Source organism: Heloderma suspectum, chromosome 16 (genome assembly GCF_057233095.1).
Source record: "Heloderma suspectum isolate Gila_16-S chromosome 16, 16-S_ref, whole genome shotgun sequence".
Classification (NCBI taxonomy): Eukaryota; Metazoa; Chordata; class Lepidosauria; order Squamata; family Helodermatidae; genus Heloderma; species Heloderma suspectum.
In genome coordinates this window covers 5,077,595-5,102,110 of record NC_139473.1, presented here as the reverse complement: position 1 = coordinate 5,102,110, position 24,516 = coordinate 5,077,595, and the positions used below count along the sequence as shown (strand labels likewise).

Below are 24,516 nucleotides of genomic sequence, written 5' to 3'. Positions count from 1 at the left end.
ATGGATGGAATTTAGAATTCATATAGCACTTTAAAATGTTCAAAGCACTTCATACATACTAAACTGGTAATCCTGATGACAGGCCTGTAAAATAGGCCATATCTACCCTATAGGAGGCTTAATTAAGGTGTGATGCTAAGTACATCTTTCCATTTAACATGCATCCCTTTTTAGATGGAACCAGCATTAACTTGGGACTGGGGGAAGTAATAATTATCAGGATCACACTAGGCAGGCAGTGAGAATTTAACTCTTTCCTCCCCTGCTGCAGTTCCTCCTCTGAAGCTGATATTTGCATTTAGAGGAAATTCCTCTGGCGCCAATGCAAATATGAGCTTCAGAGGAAGGATTTTCTACAGGGCCACAGCAGGAGAGGAAAGGGTTAAACTCCCCATGCACATCCGTGGTGATCTCGATAATTATCTTTCGCACCACCCCAGCTGATGCTACTCATATTTTTTAAAGAAGTGTATGATAAATGTAATGTCATATCTAGTTTGACCCTGAAATCAGGACTTCAAGGCTGAGGTGAAATTTGAACAGGCAGCAATGACAACTCAGTGGGAGGTCACATATTTTGCATGGAGATGGTTCAAGATTCAATCTGCAGTTGTTGTTTTAAAAAAAAGGCTCAGAAGCAAGTGATGGGAAAGCTCTCCCTACCTGGTTCTCAGCACAGTCTCGAAGGCACTTTGCTACTTTAGCTCTCTGCAAAAACCAAAAACAGTGCATATTTCGCATACAAATATGAACAATCTTGGCTATATACTTCCACTTTTCAGAGAACTGAATTGTAGTTACCAACCAGGGATAGAACCTAGAGCACCCAGTACAAAGTAAGTTCGTGTAAAAGGCCCACACTAACCTGCTGAAGATTCAGGTGAATTACTGGCTGATCTTCTTACATCTGTAATTCAACTCTGATGAAATGTGACCTACATAAGTAGCAGCCTCTCTCCTGACAAGCTTGCATTGCTTTGTTATTTAGAGAGGAAGGTGTTAGAAAGAGTAACAGAAACTGTTCCAGATAAGAGGCAATATAAAAGCCAGTGTAGTGTAGTGGTGAGAGTGACGGACAGGGAGCCGGGAGATCCGGGTTCTAGTCCCCACTTGGCCATGGAAGCTCACTGGGTGACTTGGGCCAGTCACAGACTCTCAGCCCAACCTACCTCACAGGGTTGTTGTTGTGAGGATACAACGGTGAGGAGGAGGATAATGTAAGCCGCCTTGAGTTCCTTGCGAGAGGGAGAAAGGCGGGGTATAAATGCAATAAATAAATAAATAAATAGAACGATTATACCTCTATAGTGTTAGATGGGCACAAGCTCTACTCAAGTCAATGGCACTGTCCAACAGAAGTGCTTTGGTCTGATCTAAATTCAAAATGGCACCTTAGCAGACAGAGGTGCTATTTTAAACCAGCTGGTACACAACCCAGTGCAGAACATCATCTTTATTACTTAGATGACCTATACTTTGAGTGAATGGAACGATCTTAGTTAGACATGAGCTGGGGGCAAACAGCTTACTAGACCCACCACTTCAGCCACAGAGTTCAACGAACCAACCATTCCTCACAACCAACCATTCCTGACAAAACAAGTCCCATCTTCAACAGCCAAAAGCAAAGCATCCGATTTGCAAGTTTTGAAGCTCTGTTACCAAACCCTCCCAGCAAGCAACTTAATTCCAGAGTTTCTCATTCACATCTACTCCAGAGTAAGCAGCTTGCATACTACAGACTTGGTAAGTCAAAAACCCCATCCACATAGGGATGGCAGATTCAGAGCTCTAGCATAGAGTACAGGGCTCAGTTACTTATCTTCAAGAACACACAGTTTCACAGTACAGGACTGTCTACAAATAATAGAGGAGGAGCTTCTATGCAGGGCTTGTAAATTGAGACACAACTTGAAGCACTTCCTCAGAGCTCAATTTTAATGCTCAAAATGAGACACAGTTTGATTTCTGCATTAGACTGTAGGCAGAACACAAGGCAGCCTTTATACTGAAGGTAGCTGTACAGCTAACAGCTACAAAGATTAAAAGACAATAAAGTAAGAGGAACACCACACTCATCAGAACAGAGGGCATTCACCTCATGCAAATAAGTAACCCTACCTTGTTATTTATCATGTGTGGTGTTTTTATTCTTAGAATTATGTAATCTGCCCAGAGAACTTTTGTTATTGGGTGGACTAAAAATGTAACAAGTAAATGACCCTCCCTCTGTGAAGAGCCATAGTCTCTGCCCAGAAAACATTAATATATAAATGACTGAAGACAAGACCAAAAGGAGAGATTGCAGGTTGATGAAGGAGTAACACGGATGAAGAAGGAGGCTTGGTTCTATTGTGATTACAGCCGATAAATGAACATGAGGATGTGATCTCACTGTTTCCCGCCTCCCAGCTGAGCAGAGCAGAGCAAGCTGCTCCAGCTGGTCCAGGGACTACAGAAGCAGGCAAGCTCCCAGAAAGCGAGCAAACAGGGGGAGCAAACAGGGGGAGCAAACAGGAGTTGGCCAGGGGAGTTGCAGTGGTTGAAGAGACAGAGGCTAAGAGGTAAGTGGGTTGCAGGAAGCCCAGGGGGCTGCCCTTTATCCTTCTGATTGGCTGTGAGCTCACCAGGTGCTTCTGAGAGCTCCAACTGAATTGGAGGGGTGTGGCCTGAGTACTCCCAGCAGCTGACTGGGCGGGAAGCTTCAGTCTGTTTCCTGCCTCCCAGCTAAGCAGAGCAGAGCAGAGCAGAGCAAACTGCTCCAGCTGGTCCAGGGACTACAGAAGCAGGCAAGCTCCCAGAGAGCGAGCAAACAGGAGTTGGCCAGGGGAGTTTGGCAGGGGAGGTCAAGGGGGAGGCCCCTAACATTTTTTAAAATTATTTTTATTTTTTATTTTAACTAACTTTTTTCCATTTATTTGTCTTGTAACACACACTTTCACACCAGTGGGACTCTGCTTTTAACCTCTACTGAGTAGAGGTGCAGGCACAGGCTAGTCTAGAACAATCACAAAGCTAGACACAAAAAGGGAAAAGAGGCTATGGAAGGACAAGACTCTCCAGTGGTGGTGACCTGCAAGGTGTGTGCAATGTTTGTTTTCTTGCCTGAGAACAACATGGCCTACACCAGCAACAAGTGCAAGTTGATCACGCTGCTGGAGGAAAAAGTAAGTGGACTGGAGCGGCGACTGTCGACCCTCCGGGGAATAAGAGAACACGAAGAGTTCTTGGACAGAATGGGGGAACTACAGCAGCAAAGGGCAGACCAGAAGCTTGAAGAGCAACAGCAAGATGAGGCAGTGGGAAATGCTGAGGTGAAGAAAAATGGAATAGAAGATACTCCTTGGAAAAGGGTGACAGTTAGGAGAAGAAGAACTAGACGCCACTCTGCACCAGTGGAAGCAGTGGAGCTGTGGAACTGATTCCAGGTACTTGCGGATGAGACTGGAGGACAGCCTGCAGAGGAAGAATCACAGGGGAACCTGCATGAGAGTGAGCAAGAGGCTGAAGGTCAGTCAAACAGAGGCGAGGAAACCCAGGCCTACAAGAAGAAGAAGAGAAGAGTGGTAGTAGCGGGAGACTCCTTGCTGCGTGGGATCGAGACCCAAGTATGTCGCGAAGACCCATGGACTCACCAGGTATGTTGTCTCCCGGGAGGACAGATTAGAGACGTGACTGAAAGGTTGCCTGCACTCATAAAGCCCACTGACAGGCATCCCTTTCTTCTCATCCATGCGGGAACAAATGATACCACCAAGCGCAGCTACGAAGAGATCACGTCAGACTTTGAAGCTTTGGGAAGGAAACTCAAGAACTTTGGGGCCCAGATAGTTTTCTCATCCATCCTTCCAGTAGTTAGAAGAGGGATAGAAAGGGAACGAAAAATACTCCGGGTGAATGACTGGCTACGAAGGTGGTGCCGACGAGAGAGATTTGGATTCTGGGACCACGGGCTATACTTCCTGGAAGATGGGCTGTTGGCTAGGGGGGTTGCACCTCACAAAGGATGGGAAGAATGTGTTTGGCCACAGCATGAAGAACTTCATCAGGAGGGCTTTAAACTGAATCCTACGGGGAAGGGAGATGTAATGTTGGGGGTAACAATGGACGTAGGCGCATGCACTGCAGTGGAGAGAACAGCTCTGATAGCGCCCAATAATAGTCTTCAGACACATGTAGGAAGAAAGCCAGACTATGAAGCACATGGTCTTCGATGTCTATATACTAATGCCCAGAGTATGGGAAACAAACAGAACGAACTTGAACTCTTAATACAAGAGGGAAATTATGACTTGATAGGTATAACTGAGACTTGGTGGGATGACTCTCATGACTGGAATACAGCAATTGAAGGCTATAACTTGTTCAAAAAGAACAGGAGGAACAGAAAGGGAGGTGGGGTTGCACTGTATGTGAAAAATACATATCTCTGCACAGAAATACAGGAGGAGGAGCTTGGTAGCCCCATCGAGAGCATCTGGGTTGAAATAAATGGAGCAAAGAATAAAAGGAACCTGGTGGTCGGAGTCTACTACCGGCCACCCAATCAAGGAGAAGACAAGGATGAAACTTTTGAAAAGCAAATAGCCAATGTTTTAAGGAAGCATGATGTAGTAGTAATGGGGGACTTCAATTTCCCCGATATTTGTTGGGAGACAAATTCTGCAAAACATGGCCCCTCCAGGAAATTCCTGACTTGTGTGGCGGATAACTTCCTCCTACAGAAAGTAGAGGAAGGAACTAGAGGATCGGCTATCATTGACTTGATCCTAACCAACAGAGATGACTTAGTGGATAAAGTAGCAGTTACAGGAACTCTGGGGGAAAGCGACCACGTTGCACTTGAGTTCTTGGTTCTAAGAGAAGCAAAAGCCGAGTGTAGTCAAACGCGTACCCTGGATTTTAGGAAAGCTGATTTTAATAAACTAGAACAATGATCAGTAAGGTCCCATGGCAAGCGATGCTAGCGAGAAAAGGAGTCCAAGATGGGTGGGAGCTTTTAAAAAAGGAAATTCTCAAGGCACAATCACAAGCAATTCCAACAAGAAGAAAAGGTGGAAGACAACAGAAGAAGCCAATGTGGCGTCACAAAATGCTTAGGGATGACCTGAAAACAAAAAAGGACACATATAGGAAGTGGAAAGAAGGCCAAGTAACAAAGGAAGAGTACAGGCAGATAGCACAGAATTGCAGGGATGGCGTCAGGAAGGCTAAAGCTGAGAATGAGCTGAGGTTAGCAAGGGATGCGAAAAACAACAAAAAGGCTTTCTTCAGCTACGTGCATAGTAAAAGGCAGAGGAAAGAAATGGTGGTTCAGCTATTAAATAAGGATGGCAAAACGATAACAGATGACAAAGACAAGGCAGAGGTGCTCAATTCCTACTTTGGCTCAGTTTTCTCCCAAAAGAGGGTCTATGACCCCCCTGGCAAAGGCGAAGTACAGGCTGAAGGGGCAGGACTGCAGCTTGAGATTGACAGGCATATGGTCAAGGAACACCTCATTACTTTGAATGAGTTCAAATCTCCAGGGCCAGATGAACTGCATCCTAGAGTCATAAAGGAACTGGCAGAAGAACTCTCAGAACTGCTGTCTATTCTCTTTGAGAAATCATGGAGGACGGGGGAAGTGCCAGATGACTGCAGGAGGGCTAACGTTGTCCCTATCTTCAAAAAGGGTAAAAAGGAGGAACCTGGGAACTACAGACCAGTCAGTCTGACATCAATCCCTGGGAAAATTCTGGAGCAGATCATAAAGCAATCCATCTGGAAGCACCTTGACAACAATGCCGGGATTACTCGAAGCCAACATGTATTTGTCAAAAACAAGTCCTGCCAGACAAATCTGATCTCATTTTTTGATCAAGTCACCTCCCTTGTAGACGGTGGGAATGCTGTAGACATCATATACCTCGACTTCAGCAAAGCTTTCGACAAAGTGCCCCATGATATCCTGATGAGCAAACTAGCTCGAAGTGGGCTAGATGAAACAACGATCCGGTGGATCCACAGTTGGCTACAGAATCGGACTCAAAGAGTGCTTCTCAATGGGACCTTCTCAAGCTGGGGAGAGGTAACGAGTGGGGTACCACAGGGCTCAGTCCTGGGCCCAGTGCTCTTCAACGTTTTTATTAATGACTTGGAGGAGGAGGTGCAGGGAATGCTGATCAAATTTGCAGATGACACAAAATTGGGAGGGATAGCTAATACTTTGGAAGACAGAAACAAAATTCAAAGTGATCTGGATAGACTGGAGCGCTGGGCAGAAAACAACAGAATGACATTTAATAGGGATCAATGCCAAGTTCTGCACCTAGGAAAAAGAAACCAAATGCACAGTTACAAGATGGGGGATACGTGGCTCAACCACACTACAAGCGAGAAGGATCTTGAAATTGTTGTCGATCACAAGCTGAATATGAGCCAACAATGTGATGTGGCTGCAAAAAAGGCAAATGCTATTTTGGGCTGCATTCATAGAAGCATAACTTCCAAATCCCGGGAAGTACTAGTTCCCCTCTACTCAGCACTGGTTAGGCCTCATCTGGAGTACTGTGTCCAGTTCTGGGCACTGCACTTTAGGAAGGATGCAGACAAACTGGAGAGGGTTCAGAGGAGGGCAACAAAGATGATCAGGGGACTGGAAACAAAGCCCTATGAAGAGAGACGGAAAGAACTGGGCATGTTTAGCCTTGAGAAGAGAAGACTGAGGGGAGATATGATAGCACTCTTCAAGTCCTTGAAAGGTTGTCACAGAGAAGAAGGCCAGGATCTCTTCTTGATCATCCCAGAGCGCAGGACACGGAATAATGGGCTCAAGTTACAGGTAGCCAGATTCCGGCTGAACATCAGGAAAAACTTCCTGACTGTAAGAGCAATACGACAATGGAACCAATTACCTGGGGAGGTGGTGGGCTCTCCCACACTGGAGGCCTTCAAGATGAGGCTGGACAGCCATTTGTCAGGGATGCTCTGACTTGGATTCCTGCATTGAGCAGGGGGTTGGACTCGATGGCCTTGTAGGCCCCTTCCAACCCTACTATTCTATGATCTAGGAAAGTTTTTGCAGACAGAACTTTAACCTGATGAGTTCCAGGTATATTCCAGTTTCAGGAGCCAGAATGGAAGGAAGGAAGGAAATAAATGGGATTACACGCAGTTGGTCAAGAACTGAGCAAGACAAATCCCCAAAAGCTGGTCACTGAGATGCCTACTTGGGGATGGAGCTGAAGAATTCTGATCCTTGCATAGAGCTAGAGAACTGAAACATCTGATTCTGACACCTAACAATATGAAACATTTTCTCCACTATGTCCTGCAGAAGGCTCCCTCTGTCTGCACAAGAAGGAACTCAAACAGACCAAACATTTCATTTCAACAAAAGATCACAACCTTGTTTCGGCCACATCTGCTCTTGTGCACAAGAGTCCAAACATTAGCTCCTTGAGATGTGCAGGTAAAGATGTACCACAGGGAAGTTTTACCACACAAGCAGCTACCATGGAAGCAGTCGCAGTTCAGAGTGCAAGCAGGTATTAACAGCTCAAGACTGCAGTGCAGATTTTGTGATTACTTATATGCCCCTATCCATTCATGTAAAAGTTGCTTGGTTGTTTACTTGCCTAATAGATTAGAAAAGCGACTCAAGTGAAATCCCTTGGGAAAGGCTAATCTTTTAAATGCCATTGACTGATACAATTACCTAGCCAGGCAAATAATATGATGCACAGGCGGGCTGTGTAATATATCATTAGAGGGAATCTACAAACTCTCTTGCAAAGGAAGGGAATGACAAGCAATCCCTCTAAAAAGGAAATTTGGTGCCCACATATTTTACCCTTTGGCATTATATTAAGGAAAATGTAGGTGCAGTTACCTCTATCCTTTTACACTTCTAAAGACACTTGCTGGACACAACAGATTTGAGTGTAAGCAGCCTATTATAAAAAGGCAGGGCAACAGCAAATAACTACCCTATAGTGCATGCCCACAGAAAGATAAAGTGTACACCCAAGCCCCCAAACTACACATCAATACAAGGTAAGTACAGAGAGTCCAAAAGAAGTCTGGGAAACAGCCAAGCAAAGACTGACAATGCACTGCTTTTTTTTTTTAATACTCACTTGTCTACAAAGAACCTGGGGCAGGATACAACCCTGTTAAAACATTCACTTAACAGAACAAAATTTACAACCACTCATCACCCATAAACCTGCCCGCTACCAATTTAACCCTGACCCTCTTGACCCCTCCCTGCCAAATCTAGCCTAAACTGACAGATTTTGCAATGTCTCTCAAAGATAATGATTTGAAGTTGCCCTCCTAAAGCTGAACAGATGGCTGACAAGATAGCAGAGGGGGTAGAAGCAAAAGGTGATACAGGGGGAGGCAAAAAAAGGGGAATAACTTTTGGAAAACCAACAGAGGAAGATTGCAAAATCTCAAACATATTTCTCAAACCTGAAGCAGAACAAATGGTTGACAAGAGGGGCTTGTGGGAAAGAAGAAAGCAAGCAAGGGATACAGGAGGATGCACCCCACCCCACGGTAAATAATAAGGAAATTTAGGAAACAAAGCTGGCCAAATTTAGGAAATATGGAAACCTGTGTGTGGGGGGGATGAGGTGGAAAAAAGAAGCAACCTTAAGACAGCTGACAATAAATAACTACTATCATCATCAGTAGTAGTATATGATACTCTATATATCAGTGCTCGACACACTTCACCTCTATCACAGCAAGCCTTACTGTTAATGTCTGAAGTGGCTTTTTTATTTTGAGGGAGGGGGAAAGTGAACAGGAAGGTGGCAATCCCCACCCCTTTTCTTGGGGGCGGGGGGAGGAAGGAGAAGGGAGATTTCAAGGTCATTTTGTTGAGGGGGGGAGAGAAAGGGAAGCCACAGCCATTGCCACCACCACTCCCGCTCTTTAAATATTTGCAGATACACCTGATAAAACCCAAGGCTTCACCCCAAGGGGTTTCCAGGGATGGGGTGGGATGTAGCTGCCTTAGTCTGCTGCAGCAAACACAACAAAGAGCCTTGCGGCACCTTAAGGGCTAATGGATTTATGAGCATTCAGGGACAACAGTCCACTTCAGCATATGTGTTAGGTGATATCTTTAGCTAGCAGGTAGATAAATTGTACATCTTCTCCCAAATAAGAGAGGATGGGACATGCGTGTTTTCACCCCCTGCTCTGTTGCCATCCCCACCAATCCTACCCCTCCTCAAAAACCACTCTTTTCTTTCTCTATTTGTCAGCCCTTCACCCAATACTATTTCCCTCTCTCGATCAAGGTCAGCTCTAGTAATGAACCTGCATGATCAATATATGTCTTTACTCGTCCGTGGCCTCCTCCCAAAACAGAGGGAGTGAGAAATGGATATTTCTTTTGCTCTGTTGCCCCTGCAGAATCTGTTTTCTCTCTCACCCCCCCCATAATATTTCCCTCTCTCGAGCAAGGTAAGACTCAGACCCAGTGCAAAACTGATCATTGTGAATTTGTAGGGTTTTTACATGGGATTCCACAAAAACCACAGATTAGAGCTTGCACTAATATCTGCAGACCACACTCTCAAGAGACACCCCCCCAGTTCCACCACATCCTTTCTCTCTCTGTGGCCACCCCCAAATTCCACTCCTCCTCAAGGATGTTTCTCTCTCGATCCGGCCACCCCTCCCAAATACTTTCTCTCACAATTTTATCATCTCCCCTCAAAAACCACAACCGCCCCTCCCCAATAACACTTCTCTTTCCATAAAAATACACATGAAAGGCGACAGAAACACAAGTCATTTATTTGAACGACTCACTTATTTAAATTATTTAAAAGCAAAAGGAGATAAATATATACACTATTTATTTAAATACCCCCAAAAAATGGAAGAAAAGGGGGGGAAATGTGTTTATAAACAAGACATTATTTGTTTTATTTGTATCCCGCCTTTCCACCAAAGAAAAAGGGGGGAAAGAAGCCACTTGGGGCAGCCAGCCGTAATAAAATACGGGCTAAAAATAAAATCTTAAAAAACGTAACATGAAAAGCCCACCTCTTCACAAAGGAAGCCTGCTTCCTCCCCCCCCCTCCACACACACACACGCTTGACGCCCCCATGAGCGCTTAAACTAAACATAAAAACAATATATATATATATTTGGAAAAGCACAAACAAAATAAATAAGACGAAAGTAAGCGGCGTACGACGCCCGCCCCTCACCACCGCGGTGCGAGATGTGCCGGCATCGGAACCGGTGTCGCTTCGGTCGGTGGAGCAAGCCCGGGAACTTTAGCAGCAGCGCCGAGGTGACGAGGTAGCCGCCCAGCGTGGAGAAGAGGTAGAAGGCGGCCGACATGGTCGTTCGACCAGTCAGCGAGCCGACCAGCCGGGAGACGGACCAAGGCAGGCGGCCAGCGGCGCCGCTCTGAGGCAAACAAGCGCGCAGCTCGCCGGCCTCTTTCTGACGGAGAGAGGCCGAAGACTGCGCTCGCGGCGGCGGCGGCGGCGGCGGCGGGCCCCGCCCACCCCGGCGGCGCAGGCGCCAATCCCAGCCGGGGGGAAGGCCGGCGCGCGCGCGCGCTTCCTCGCGCGCCGCGCTGATTGGTTGCGGGCGGGGGGGGCGGGGCCTTGCAGAGCCCTCTTGAAACAGATTGAGCCGAAAGGGGGAGAACGCTGCTGCCGCTGTGACGTCAGAGCACATAACAAGGTCTCCGCCTCCCGCCTTTTTCTCCCTCCGACTCCCCCTCCACCCTCACGGCCTGGCGCTGCGGCTAACGGAAATAACGGTCCCCCTTTCCCCCGCCCCTCCTCTAAGAGTGACGGGCCGCCCACCAATATCTAGGAGAGCAGTGGGGGCGCGGCCGCAAATCACATGCCGGCATTTCTGTGACGACGGCATAAATTATAGTGCTAGAGATGACAAAGCCACAATAACGCTGAAGGTGTCTTTTGTTGGGTATAAAGCAATGTTCAGCATTTCTGTAATAGAAGTGTGATTCCGAGAATTTCTACAACGTGCTAGAATAAAATGATAAAAGTGTTTTGGCATTTTACCTACCGCTTTGGGGCTTCCCCAGAGTATGTTGACATACATTATCCCTGTGTGAAATAATCTAACGTAGCTAGCATCCCATAATTTATACAACGTAGTATCTCTCATGGCCTGCACTGACTCTTTTTTGTTAGCTTTCTGGCTCAAAAAGAGGGGTGCAATCTAAAAAAACATGCTTGTTTGCAAATGATCTTGGCACCTCAGGCACGGTGCCGCTGAGTGGGTGCGGAGAAAACTTTATTTTGCATTTTTTTAAATGAGACACTCTAAGGTCAAAAGGCGTCTAGGCTTCCTTTTTGGGAACCTGCTCCCAAAAGCTCCCTTCGGGTGCAATCCTATGCATGTTTTTTTTTTTTTTAAGCCCTACAACTCCCAGCATGGCTGGCTGAGGAATGCCGGAAGTGTAGAGCTTTTTTCTGTCTCAGAATGTATAGGATTGCACCCTTAAAGGCCAAGATTCAAGCCATGAATAAATAAAGACAAGAGGACATCTGAAAAGAGGGAACGATATTTCCCTCAGTCACTCCTATCCCATAGCTGGAGTTATGGGGGTGGGAGAATTTCCAGGCCAAAGTGTGCTGAAGCGTGATCGAATCCATCCATCTCTGTCTTGCATGTGTGTGTGTTTTGAAGAGTTAAGCAGTGGGTCGTGACAGGAATGGGACCATGTTTGCAACACAAGAAATAAATAAATCCCTATATATTAGTCTTTTATCTGTGGGAATCCATTTAAGCCAAGAATAAATTTGGGCACAAAACACCCCCAAACACATGCAGACTGCCTTTACCTCACAACTATATAATCCCTGCTGGTCCTCACATACAGTCAGGATCTATGCAAAAGCATCTATTTTAGGGGTCCCCCAGTATGAACTTATAACATGGGCCCCAGCTTGCATACATACCGCAATCCCATTTCATGTCCCGCCCACCAGCCTAATCACACGGAACCCTGGGACTAGTAGTTCTTGAGAGGATACCATCTAATTTAATTTTTGTGAACCCCCAGAGAGCTCGGCTACTGGGCGGTATAGAAATGAAATAAATAAAATACCATCTAGGCAACCACACATCTCTCTGCCTTTTGAAATACAAGTTTAACTGGGCTGTTTTGCACATAACACTAAACCACAGTTTAGTTAACCCATGGGTTGTTGCCCGACCCAGGGTTTGTCTGACAATCAAAGAACCTGTGCTTTGTTTTCTCAATCCCTGGACTGCTTCCTTTCCTTCTCCTTTGCCTGCTCCCTCCTTGTCTCCCAGATGTCTTTGCAGCACTGTAGTACTGGCTGGTTGTTTTTTTTTTAATCACTCTTTCCCCCTGCCTCTGTAGCCTAGCGAAACAACCCACAGTTCTGGGTTCGCACATAATGGCAACCTGTGGTTTAAACAACCCAGAATTCACAACCCAACAACAATAGGTTCTTTTTCTGCGTTGCCTGTGGATTTGTTAACGCGGCTGCATTCACATGTAACACTCACCCATACCAAGGGTTAGCCTTATGTGCAAACTAGGCCAAGAGAAGGCCAGCAACCAGCATGTTGCTTATTCTGCTCCAATTCTACTTCTGTTTGGCTTCAGCGAATCTTGCAAGATCTGGACAACAGGCTCACAGATACCAAGAAATAATTTCCACAGATATCCTTAAGCACGATAGCCTCAAAATTTGTCCTTATAGTAATGGGATTGCAACCTGGGCCAGGCCTCTCCTTACATCCAGGGCCTGGTAAAGCATCCCTGCCCTCACATGCTCAGAATTATGAACCAGGCCTTCCACAAGGCAAACAACAATCCTTCCTGGGAGGACATGGGCCCAGGTGTCTCCCCAGATCCAGTCCCTGGAATAACATATTAATTCAGACAGCCGTCACTAGTAATTCATATGAATTTAGGAGAGAAGCAACTGCTTCAGTGCCAGGACCGCTTTTCTTTAAATTGCTGTATAAAAATACTAGTCCTTCCATGAGTGCATGCAATTTAGAAACAGTGTCGTCTGGTTGTTGCAGAGCTTTAACGCAGGGGTGGGCAATTTGTGGCTTTCCATATGTTTTGGTCCACAACTCCCACCATCCTTCACCATAGGCTATGCTGGCTGGGGCTGATGGGAATTGTGGGAGTTGTAATCCAACAACAAGTTGCCTATCCCTGGGGTATACAGGTACCTCAAGGACGATCTGGCCTGGGTTTAAGAGATGCCTTGGAGGCCCCACTTTCTATGCCATCATCATGAGAGGTCAAGCAAGTAAACAAAAGAGACAGGGCCTCCTTGATGGTGGCAGTGCCAAGGCACTGAAATACCGTCCTTGTGGAGATTTGCCTGGCTCCCCCCCACCCGTCATTTTTCAGAAAAACTGAAAACATCTTTATTCGAACAGGCTTTTAAATATCTAACTCTGCTGCTCTTTTAAATTGCTTTTTATGGTTCTTTTGAAAATTTATCTTATTTGATATTATATCTTAACACATTGCTGTTCCCCCTCCTTTTAAGCTACCAGTTTACAAAAAAAAATTTATATCCAATTTATGGAATGAGATAGAAATATTAAATAACAGTATCCAAAGCAAACTGTAATGCAGCACTGTTTACTAGTTTTTCAGATCATTCTGTCATATCATCACTCCCTCTAACAGCAAACTTGGATGCTGAATGCCAACAGAAATGGAGCCAAATCAGGGCCACTGAGAAAAAAGGGAAGGCAACAGCATGGTGGAGGGAACACCAAAATTTGAAACTCTTCCCCCACACAAAAACACATCCAAATGTGGATTGAGCGTGCTCACTAGTGACCAAAATGTTTAGTGTCTTTTTGAAAAGAAAAATGGAAAACCAAAAGGGGAGGGGGAGAATGAATTTGCCTGCCTGAGCCCTTTTACAGCTTACGGTATCCCAGAGGAAGGCATGGCTGGCACTGTGAACAGAACACTCTTGCATTATTTTGCTGTGGGTTCTGCTTGTGTATAAATAATATAGAACAGTAATGATTGAACAGCAGACAAGCTTTTTATGTTTTATTTTTCCCTTTCTTCATTTCGATCCATAGGCCTTTGGAAGCCAGAACTTAAAGTTGGCTCTAGGACTAACATACTCACCATCTTTAATAGGACTTGGCACATAACACGAAGTTTCAATACCGAGACCTTTATGGGCATTGGCTTTACAAAATCAAAACAGTGATTGCTGTCAAAATTCCAGCTCTTCGTAATCAAAATCCATCATTCAGATTTGGTAAGGGTGGGGGAGGGCGGTAAAGAAAAAGAAATAAAAAGAAAGAATTTCAAAGCCAATTCAACCAGCACGTTCCAGTAAGTCCTACTGTATCACAGCTTTTAGTATTCCTCGAACCACCTTGTAACTCATCAGCTGCTGGTTTTCCTTGGGAGGGAAGCAAGGGCCCCGTTCGGTCACATAGGCGTAAGGAAACCGAAGGACCCACAGTCCATCAGGAGGGAGGGTGATCTCTTGTTTCTCAGGGTAAAATACAGGGCATGGAGGCGGCCCTGGCTGGACCTGGGGTTGGAAGGAAACAAACTTTAAATAGCTTCAGTGTCTCCCATCAAGCCAAAGGGGTGACCAACCTGGCCCATCTACTGGCCAGAGAAGGAGCAATTGCAAAGAGCTCACTTCTCCCTCCTGGCCAGAAAGGACACTTGGCTTCAGCTGGCAGTGTATTAATTAATTATTTTATTATTATGACATTTATATCCCACCCCTTTTCCTCTTGCAAGGAACCCAAGGCAGCTTACATGATCGTCCTCCTCCTCTCCATTTTTATCCTCACAACAGCCCTGTGAGGTAGATTAGGCTGAGAGTCAGTGACTGGGACAAAGTCACCCAGTGAACGTTGGGCCAGTCACTTTTGTCCTCACAGCAACCCTGTGACGTAGGTCAGGCTGAGAGGGAGTGACTGGCCCAAGGTCACCCATCCTCATGCTGGCTGGGAATGATGGGAGCTGTAGTCCAACACACCCAGAGGGCACCAGGTCGGGCAGGACTATGCTATGACTGTCAGACTAACAACTGCAGGGGTGGGGGGGAGGATTTGGGTTCAAATCCCCACTCAGCTATGAAGCTCACTGGGTGACCTTGGGTCAGCCACTCCCTCTCACCATGACCTACCTTGCAGGCCTGTTGCAGAACCATGTCTGCTGCCTTGAGTTCCATGGAGGGAAGGTGGGATCCAAATGTAATTAATACATTTAGAACACACCCAGCACCCTCCTTGCAGCTCTGGATTCTAGCAGACTAAGCTGAACAAGAGGGGAAGCAGGGCCATTCCATCAGCCCTCCTAAAAGAATTAATTTTTTACTCCTCTTCCCGCCCCATCCATTTTTCTTTGTGTGTTGTGTCTTTTTAGGTTGTAAGCCTGTGGGGCAAGGATGGTCCTCTTTTATTAATTATATGCAAACTGTTCCAGGAACCCTTTTAGCTGAGGAGTGGCATAAAAATACTTCATATAAATAAATACACAGAAAATCAGTAGCGGCAGACAAGCCGTCTTTTGAAGAAGCTCAACTGCCATTACCACTGAGTTTCTGAGGAACCCCAAGCTTCACTATAACATAGTTTGAATTATGGGTGAATTTCTCCCCAAAGTTTCTTTAGCCAGGAAGGCCATACCCGACATGCTCCAGCCTTTCTCTGAGTACCCCTGACTTCTTACCTGTGGTGTCAGTATTATCTGGAGCGGGGCGTCTGGGACCACCACAAAGAGCCTCATCAGCTGAGCGTAGTGGGGCTTCAGCCCTCGCCCTGGATTCGACGACAGGATGTAGAGGGGCATGTCGGAATTCAGGGCCTTGAGGGCCGATTCCTTCGGCCCCCCGCCCATCACCTTCATGACCTTCTCGGGCCCTGAACACATGAACCGCCGGCCACGGGCGTCCTCGTACTCAAACCCCACGAAGGCCCGGGCCACGTCATCCCGCCGCCGCCCTCTGCCCATGACGACTGCGCTCCTCTTCCCAGGGACGGCCTTGTTGGGCGCTGGCCAGGAATTGGTGTCCAGGTCCCCTTCCTCGTCTGTCCGCGTCCGGATGACCACATCCCAAGGCATTAAATAGTTTGTGCCCAGGATGAAGCCCTGCTGGTCTAAGCCGGTGTGGAAGTTGTACGCCTTGGCCGGGCCCAGCTTGACCAGGGCCCAGCTGGAAAATTTGGGCAGAAGGCCCTTGGGGCAATTTGAATGAAGCATCCCTGGCAGGTACTCAACCGTTGAGGCCTGGCGGTCTACCAAGCTTGGCCTCTTCTCGCCTTTCGATTCCGCTGCCTGCCCGTGGGCCTCTGTGTTGTTTCCTCCACCTTGCGGGTCAGCTGGGTAGGTCCCCAGACTATCCGTGGACTGACCCAAACTGAGTGCTAGGCTCAAGCTGGTGCTCTCACCCTGGGTTTGCGGCTCCTTCTCCTTCAGCTTTTCGGCTTCCCCTTCAGGAGGGCTGGGTGAGGTCTCATTCTTGGCTGGTGCCGGGTCTGGCGTACTAGGTTGAAATATGGGGAAGTTGATATGGTCCAGTTTCCCACAACACTTCTCTTCCAGGAGCTGTGTGGGGTGGGGAAGAGAAGAAAGATAGGTAGCAGTGATGATATTGTTTGCCGGTGTCAGGGTAGGCATGGTTGGTCACCTGCCAAGGGCCCACACCCCAGCAGGGGCCCACTGATAAAAGGCCCCTGGAGTTGCTCTTCCTCTTCACCACTGCAACCTGCTTGATCACCAGCCTCTTGCTCTGGCCCAGACAATGGTGGTGGTGAAAAGGAGGAGCAGCAGACGCTGCTGCCTACTTGCTCTCTGCCTGTCAAGCAAGCAAGTGGTAGCAGTGATGAGAAAGAGGAGAAGAAGCAAGGGCAGCTGATGACAATGGCGGTGAGAAGGTAGACTCACTGAGGGAGGGGGCCCACTGAGGGAGTCTTGCCCAAGCACTCTCAAAAACCTGAAGCTGGCACTACTATCGAGCAACAGAGAGACAGACATCCCCAGGAGCAATCTGTGTTAACCTCAGCATGCCCCCACTCTGACAGTTGCTGGGTAGGGGAGCATTTTAGAAATGAGCCTTTTCTGCGATAGCTCCACATTTATGGAATGCTCTCCTCAAGGAAGCTCGGCTGGCATCAACACTGTCATCTTTTCAATGCCAGGCAAAGACATACTTATTTTCCCATGCACTTGGACATTAGTTGTTGGGGGCTGCTTCCATGATGCTCATTCTGTGCTGTGGGGTGGAGATTTTATGTAGTCGTGGATGAATACTTTTCATAGTGTGTCGTTTTTAGATTATGTCTTATGGTCCTTATTTTTATTGGCTGATTTTAGTTTAGTTTTTTTCTGTTCTATTCATTATGGATTTCTGTATTTGTGTATGTAAGTCGCTTCAAGGTTGCTTTTTGTGGTGGGAACCGACGCATAAATTAAATAACTGCTATCATCACAATAATTAACTCTGTTATTCCGTTATTGGTTTTATTCAGTTACTGTTGTGCTTTTAATTGTGTTTTAATGTATTCGTTTTATTATTGTTTTTATCAAGTTTTCTTTATGATCGTAAGCCGCCTGGAGAGCCATGTTCTCAGTAGAAAGGCAGGGTACAAATAAAATATAATCTAATTAAAAAATAAATCAACCCCAAGGCCATGGTGGAATAACCACGGTCTGCTGGCAGGTTGTATCTCCCTCCCTCCCTCCCTCCCTCCCAGACAGCTGGGAGAAGATCTGCCCTAGAGGTGTGGAACCTCTTTCAGCCAGAGGGCCAAATTCCATTTCAGAGAAGCTCTCGAGGGCTGCATTCCAGGGGTGGGCGGGGCTGAAGGCAAGAGGGGGTGGGCCAAATATAGCAGCATATTTTAGCATAAAGCTCTTACTACCAATAACTAAGCTATAGAAAAGGCAGTTTAACCTTTAGAATGGGGAAAATCTGCAGGGAAGTTGGGAAACCACCAAACAATCATTGATTAGGGAAAAGGGGACGGAAAAGGCTAGCAGTGGCTACTAGTCCTGATGGCTATGTGCTACCTCCAGTATCAGAGGCAGTATGCCTATGAACACCAGTTGCTGGGGAACATGGGCGGGAGGGTGCTGCTGCACTCATGTCCTGCTTGTGGGTTCCTGGTCAACAGCTGGTCGGCCACTGTGTGAACAGAATGCTGGACTAGATGGACCTGTGGTCTGATCCAGCAGGGCTCTTATGTTCTTACTGAAGATAGGGAGGGGAAGCTTGGCAGGTCTTGGAAATAGGCTGTTATGCTTTGTAGTGCTCCAAATCTAGGGACCAGATCTCAGGCTGTTTTGGATTTGTTTTTAGGTCTGCACAGAGAGATGAGCCACTCAGACTCTGAAGAGCACCAACATTCTGAAATATACGTTGACTGTCTCTGTAAGTTGCTGCAGCGGAGACCCAAAAGCTGCACACCCAGCTGTTAAGTTGCTCCATGAATGCCTTGGCTGCAAGTGTCCTGGGGTGACCTATTAACACTGCTCTATAGTGATAAACTGAAGCCAGTATAGTGGGGTGGTTAGGGTAATACTGGGGAGATCCAGGCTGAAATCCTTACCTAGCCATGATGCTTACCAGGTGAACTTGTGCCAGTCACACACAGACACACTTTCTCTCTCTGCCAAACCCACCTCACAGGGTTGTTGTGGGGATAAAAATGACGGGGAGGAGAAGGAAACCACGTACATCATATTAAGCTCTTTAAAGGAAAAGTCAGGATATTAAATGTATTCATAATGTATAGAATTCAGTTTTCACACATACACACAAATTGCAAAAAAAAAATTACAAGCATCCCCTCTTAATACAGAGAGTCTGTTTATTCCTTCCAGATGTGATACTTTGATCAAGAAGTTTTTGCAGAGATTTTTTTTTTTTTTTTTTTTTTACGTATACAGCTTACAAAAGCTTGGGCACATTTTCTTTTTGCACGTATTACTTGGTCCTAGTACAATCTGGACTGAAAAGTGCAGGCCACATTTTACTTTTTTTGAAGGATGGATACTCCAATCTCTAGCTATGGAACTGTATTCCCTGGGAAAGTCAGCAAGTGATTACCTGGTAGAAGTCATAATTTGCTGCTTTGATGTCAAAGGGGTCATCCCGGGGTGCTTGTTTTCGGCCACAGTTGCAGGCACCAGTGCACCGAGCCCGGCTATTATGATACAGCATAGGTGGGTTCCTATCTGGTTCAGGTTTCTCCCCTAAAAAGAAAGCCACCAAATGAAAAGACATGAGTTTTGCTCCTTTGAAAGAGGAGTCAGTTCACTTGACTGCTTTGCTTCTTAAACTTCAAACAGCACAGGATTCCACCACCTGAGAATTTCAATTCTCCTTCCCCCCTCTCCACTTAAAAACACCCCAGCTTTTAGTCTCTAGTGAAAACATGTGGCAGTTGTTCAACAAAACCAAATCTATCTTCTGGATGTGGTGGAAGCCCTTATTATCCCAAATATTTTATACCCACCTTGAGCCTTCAGAAGAAGGTGTATTAAAAATCCCAAGTTAAAATTTTCACATATTATATACATTCATACACACACACACACACTATACTATACTAAATGTATGTATGTATATATCATTTAGTTACCGGAGGCCAGAAAGAAGCAACACAATGGAAGTTTCATTTTCTAATTAGGCCCACAAACACTCTAGATGCTTATAATTTAGCAGACATGGCTGCACATTATTATAAAGGACAACATGGACTAGAAACTTAAAACAGATCTTCAAAGACTCAGCCGTCCCACCCAGTGTTATCTGGCAGAAATCCTTTACCAAAAACCTCCCCGCAACCCCATCTCCCCAAAATGTTAAGCAAGGCATATATGGGTAAACATAACAAACACAAGCTTCACAGACTGCAGCGTCCTGAACGTACCTGACTTAGGGAGCAAGTGGAATTTATGGACACAGTGCTGGTCGGTCAAGCTCCTCTCTTCACACAGCTGGTGCCCGTTGCTCCAGAATTTGTAACAGTCCTCGTGCAGCTGGAGGGCATACTTGTGGAAGGCCGGACCCCGGGCGTGCTGGCTGTAGACCCGCAAGGCCTGGGCCAACTGGTTCTTGTGGACGGTCATGGTGTAGTTGTGTGGCAGATTGGACTGGTACGCACTGTGGGCCATAGGCAGGGCCTTCTGGCAGCGGTTCTCCGAGAACTTGGTGTCGATGTCGAGGTAGCCCTCCAAGACTTTGATGCTGCCCATGATCTTGGAGGTCAGTTCCCCGGCGAGCGAAGAGGAGTCACCTTCTTTGCCCTCAATGGCCACCTCATAAAGCTTCAGCGCCGTGGCTACCCACTTCTGGTAGGTGGGCAGCTCGAAGTGGGAGGGCTGGGGGTTCCGGCCCACACTGTCATCGAAGCCCTTCTTGCCGAGAACCAGCTCCACATGCTGGAAGAGGAACTCCTTCAAGGTGCAGTCCACCAGCTGGCCCGAGGAGCTGGAACTGCTGGTGCTGCTCTCCACGTGGAAAGAGAGCGGCTGCCGCCCATGTCTCATCATCTGATAGCGCCTGGGCCCAGCCAGGGTGGGTGTCAAGGAGGACTCTGCCTCCCGGCTGGTGCAGTTGCCCCTTAACTGGTCCAGCAACACAGCAATGGGATCATCGCATTCCTGGGGTCCTCCGGCCACAATGTAAACGAAGGCCTGGTTGGCCGGGACGGTGAAGAGGCAGTTGATGCTCTGGTTGGTCAGCACCCGGCTCTTGCGGAAGATGCGGTAGATCTGGTCCTCCAAGGCGTGCTGGAGCCGCCGCTTGGGGGAGTGCTTCTTGGGGGGAGGCTTCTCCGGGTGGCCACAGAGCTCCTGCCCCCGGCCCGGAGGTGGCTCGACTTTCAGGGCCCCATTGAGGTGGAAGAGGAAGAGGAGCCGGGGAGGGCACGGACGGCAGTTGAGCTTCCAGTCCTTGCCAACGGGGCAGTCCTTGATGGCAGCCTTCAGGGAGGGCAGCACCTTCTGGCGCAGGCCATCCAGGGCCCGGAAGACGCGGTCATAGGTGATGTCGAAGGAGCAGGTGGGGTGCACCATCAGAAGGATGTGGCAGACGGAGAAGAGGTACAGGAGGCTGAGGCAGTGCAATTTCTCCTGGTGCTTCCAGAACTCGTGGGCCTCGGCATGGGGCACCAGGGAGCTGCCCTGGGCCAGGTGACCTGCCAGGCCGCTGGGACCCCCCCGGGCATCCCCCATGGCATCCAAGTCCTTGCATGCCTGCAGCAGCTGGTGGCTGTCGCAGATGGATGTGAGCACCAGGTAGAGCACTTTGCACTCGTGGCTGTAGTAGGCTTGCAGGAGGTTGTAATCGCCTTGTGAGGAGGAGGAGGCAGAGAAGGAGGAGGAGGAGGAAGAGGAGGAGGAGGAAGAGGAGGAGGAGAGAGGAAGAGGAGAGTCGGGTCCTGGATCTGCACCTCCACCTCCACCTCCTCCAGTATCACCACCTCCAGCTGAGGTCCTGGCCTCTCCGTCCCGCTGGAAGAGAGGGAAGACCTGCCGGTCGCACACCGTGTTCACCAAGGCTGCCTTCTCCGAGCTGAGCTGCAAGGCGGTCTTGCCAAAGATGCCCACCACGCAGACCTCTTCATCTTCCCCCGAGGTAACAACCTTGGGGCCGACACCGCTGCTGCTGCTACCGCTGCTGCTGGCTGCGGTAGTGGTGGCGGTGGCCGTCGCGGTGGCGGTCGTCGCGGTGGTGGCCGTGCTCGCGCTGCCCCCTTCCACCCCGGCAAGCAGCAATTCGTGCAAGCCCACGGGGCCTTGCACCGTGGTGGCCCCCACCATCCTCCTCGCCTTTTGCACAGAGGCGCTTCTCCGGCTAGGTCTTGCTTTTGCAGTCGGATGAAGGAGGCCACCGCGCAGGCGCGAGGAAAGAACGCGAGTCGCAGTAGTGGCAGCAGAAGCGGCGACAACCAATCCACTTCCACAGCCGGAAAGCGATGGCTACATTTTGCCTCTTTCCGCTGCAGTAGAGGTAGGAAAAGTGTAGAGTGGCGTCTGCAGCGTCTGCACACGGGACTACTTGGCTCCCTTTGGTTGTAATTTTCTATCTATTTAATTATTACATTTCTGTACCACCCAACAGCCGAAGTTTTCTGGGAGGTTCACAATTAAAACCATAAAATACAACATAAGATACAATATAAAAGTGTAAAAGTGTAAAACAGCAGCAGAAAATTAAAACAACAAAACAAAATACAATCTAGCAGGAATGCAAAGATTTAAAAGACAGTAACAGATGTAAAACAGAAACTGAGAGACTGAGCTATTTAGGATAAATTAACACGGCCACCGTTGTGGAAACTGATGCTATTTAAGTGAGGTTCATTTGCAATCAGTTATACACTGATACTAGGGAGGAATTCCCATAGAACTCCATCAAGTTTACTTCTGCTCAAGAGTACACTGCTAGTAACATCTTTCAGACGAAAATAAGAGCGTAGGAAGAGTTAGGGTGGCCACTTAAGCATCCCCCCCGCCCCCCAAAAGGGAACAAAACAGGGTACATATTTGCAAAAAAAAGAAAAAAAAGTGCACCGGCTGATTTATATGTATAGATGCAGACTTAGAAATCATGATTACAATTTAATAGAAATACAATACAACTCACTATTGTGACCCGTGCTGTCCAGGTGCTCGCTGTGAACTAGAAACTTGTCTAATCACAGCTCGTTAAAATCTTGGTTTCGTCTACCGGTTTCTATAGGCAGCTCTCTACGTTGGGGAGGGGGAAAAGACCAAAAAAAAAAAAAAAGAGTCCAAAGTCAACTCTGAAGCTAGCAACTCCGTGTGAGTCTATATGAAAAAACTATACTTGAAATAAATGGGGGAGGTAGAGCGGAGGAAAAAAAAAATCCATTCTCGCACATGCTCAGTAACCTCCGCGAAGCCGACTGCGTCCTGCTACCGCCCTTCCCTTCTCTCTCCATTCGCTCAGTAAGGCACATGGAACCATGAAGGAATCATGCAAGTAGGAAACAAGGGGCTTACTTCTGAGTAAGCACGCATAGGATTGCACGCACGCGCAAATATCTGTACCTAATCTATTTAATATACAGTAGAGTTCCCTAACCTGGTGCTCTCCGGATTGGTTGTAGTACAACACCCATCATCCACAGCCAGGATGTCTAGATGAACAAACATACGAAACTTAAGGATAATGAAGATCTTGCAAAGGAAGCTGTGCGAGGCGAGTCATAGGCATAATTACAGTGCGATCCTATACGTGTCCGCTCAGAAGTAGAACCATTGCGCTCAGTGGGGATGTATGTGTGCTGACTGTCTTGTATAGGATTGCAGGGTTGGTTTGCACTTTGAGTCTGATAGAACTTACTCCAGACTGGAGTGTTTAGGACTACAGCTTTACGTGCAATTTATTTGATTTGTACCCCACCTTTCTGCCGTGAAAAATGGCGCTCAAGGTGGCCTGCAATCATAAAACTTGATTAAAACAATAAAACAAATGCATTAAAAGACAATTAAAAACGCAGCAATAATGGAATGTGTTATGTTGACGTCAGGGGGGTTATTAGCTGAAAGACTACTTAATATTTTCCTCTTCCCTCCCCACTCCCTTTTCCTTACGTGTCATGGCTTTTTAGATAGTAAGCCTGTGGCCAGGGGCCATTTTGTTTTACTGATTATATGTAAGTGGCTCTGGGAGCCTTTTTGGCTGAGGAGCAGGATAAAGACGCTTTAAATAAATAAAATGCTTTTAGGAGGGTGCATGTGTATGTATCTTGGCTGCAATGTCTACAGTTACTTAGAAGTAAACCAACCCCATTGAACTGAGTAGGCTTTGCTGCTGAAGTAACCACACACTGATTGGGACTGTCGGAGTTAGTTCTGAGTAAACAGATTCAGGGGCATAAGAACATAAGATGAGCCCTGCTGGATCAGATCAAGGGTCCATCCAGCCCAGCATTCTGTTCAGACAGTGGCCAACCAGCTGCCTATGGGAAACCCACAAGCAGGGCATGAGTTCAACAGCACCCTCCTGCCCATGTTCCCCAGCAACTGGTGTACATAGGCCATTAGGACTAGTAGCCATTGATAGCCTTATCCTCCATGAATTTGTCTAACCCCCTTTTAAAGCCATCCGAATTGGTGGCCGTCAGATAAGCATACTGAGCTTTAAGCATACTAACTTCATTGGGGTTTCAGAGTAAACACTTATTTGGTTGATGGTGCATATTCTTCAAACTGGAATGAGCAGTGTTGCAACCTCCCTCTGGTTGAACCCATCTGCCTTTATTCCTCCCCATGAAGTATATTTATTAATATTCTTATCTATGTTTCGTTGCCATAATTTGGATTGGTTCTAGTTTTGTGTGCCTTCCCTGCTTTAAAGATTTATTATTTCAATGAAGAAAGGATCGAAGCCCTGCTTTTGGGGTGGGGGCAGGCATCTTAATGATAAAGAATCTATATTTATGTTGCCAAAATTGCTCCATCTCTCTTCCACCTTTACTTAGAGAATTTATAGACT

At 47.1% G+C, this 24,516-nt stretch overlaps 2 protein-coding genes across 4 annotated transcripts in view; both read right to left on the bottom strand.

Moving 5' to 3' along the window:
- Positions 1 to 10,533, bottom strand: part of GDPD1 (glycerophosphodiester phosphodiesterase domain containing 1) — a 40,356-nt gene extending 29,823 nt beyond the window's left edge. Inside the window, exons 1-2 of one of the 3 annotated variants that reach the window (XM_084823229.1) lie at positions 10,219 to 10,533; positions 664 to 708 (exon numbers count right to left, since the gene is read on the bottom strand). Coding sequence is in view for 2 of the 3 variants with exons in the window: in XM_084823226.1 (XP_084679352.1) it covers positions 10,219 to 10,354 (136 nt within the window). In the remaining variant the exon portion in view is untranslated. The remainder of the gene's footprint in view (positions 1 to 663; positions 709 to 10,218) is intronic. The other 2 variants (XM_084823226.1, XM_084823228.1) reach the window with 2 other exon arrangements.
- A 3,086-nt stretch (positions 10,534 to 13,619) lies between these two features.
- SMG8 (SMG8 nonsense mediated mRNA decay factor) lies at positions 13,620 to 21,953 on the bottom strand. Its single transcript, XM_084823114.1, has 4 exons — positions 19,919 to 21,953; positions 19,093 to 19,238; positions 15,714 to 16,589; positions 13,620 to 14,559 (listed from the first exon to the last, which is right to left on the bottom strand). Exons 1-4 carry the CDS (start codon positions 21,810 to 21,812, stop codon positions 14,362 to 14,364), a joined length of 3,114 nt encoding a protein of 1,037 aa, XP_084679240.1. The 5' UTR covers positions 21,813 to 21,953; the 3' UTR covers positions 13,620 to 14,361.
- Between the last annotated feature and the right edge of the window lie 2,563 nt (positions 21,954 to 24,516).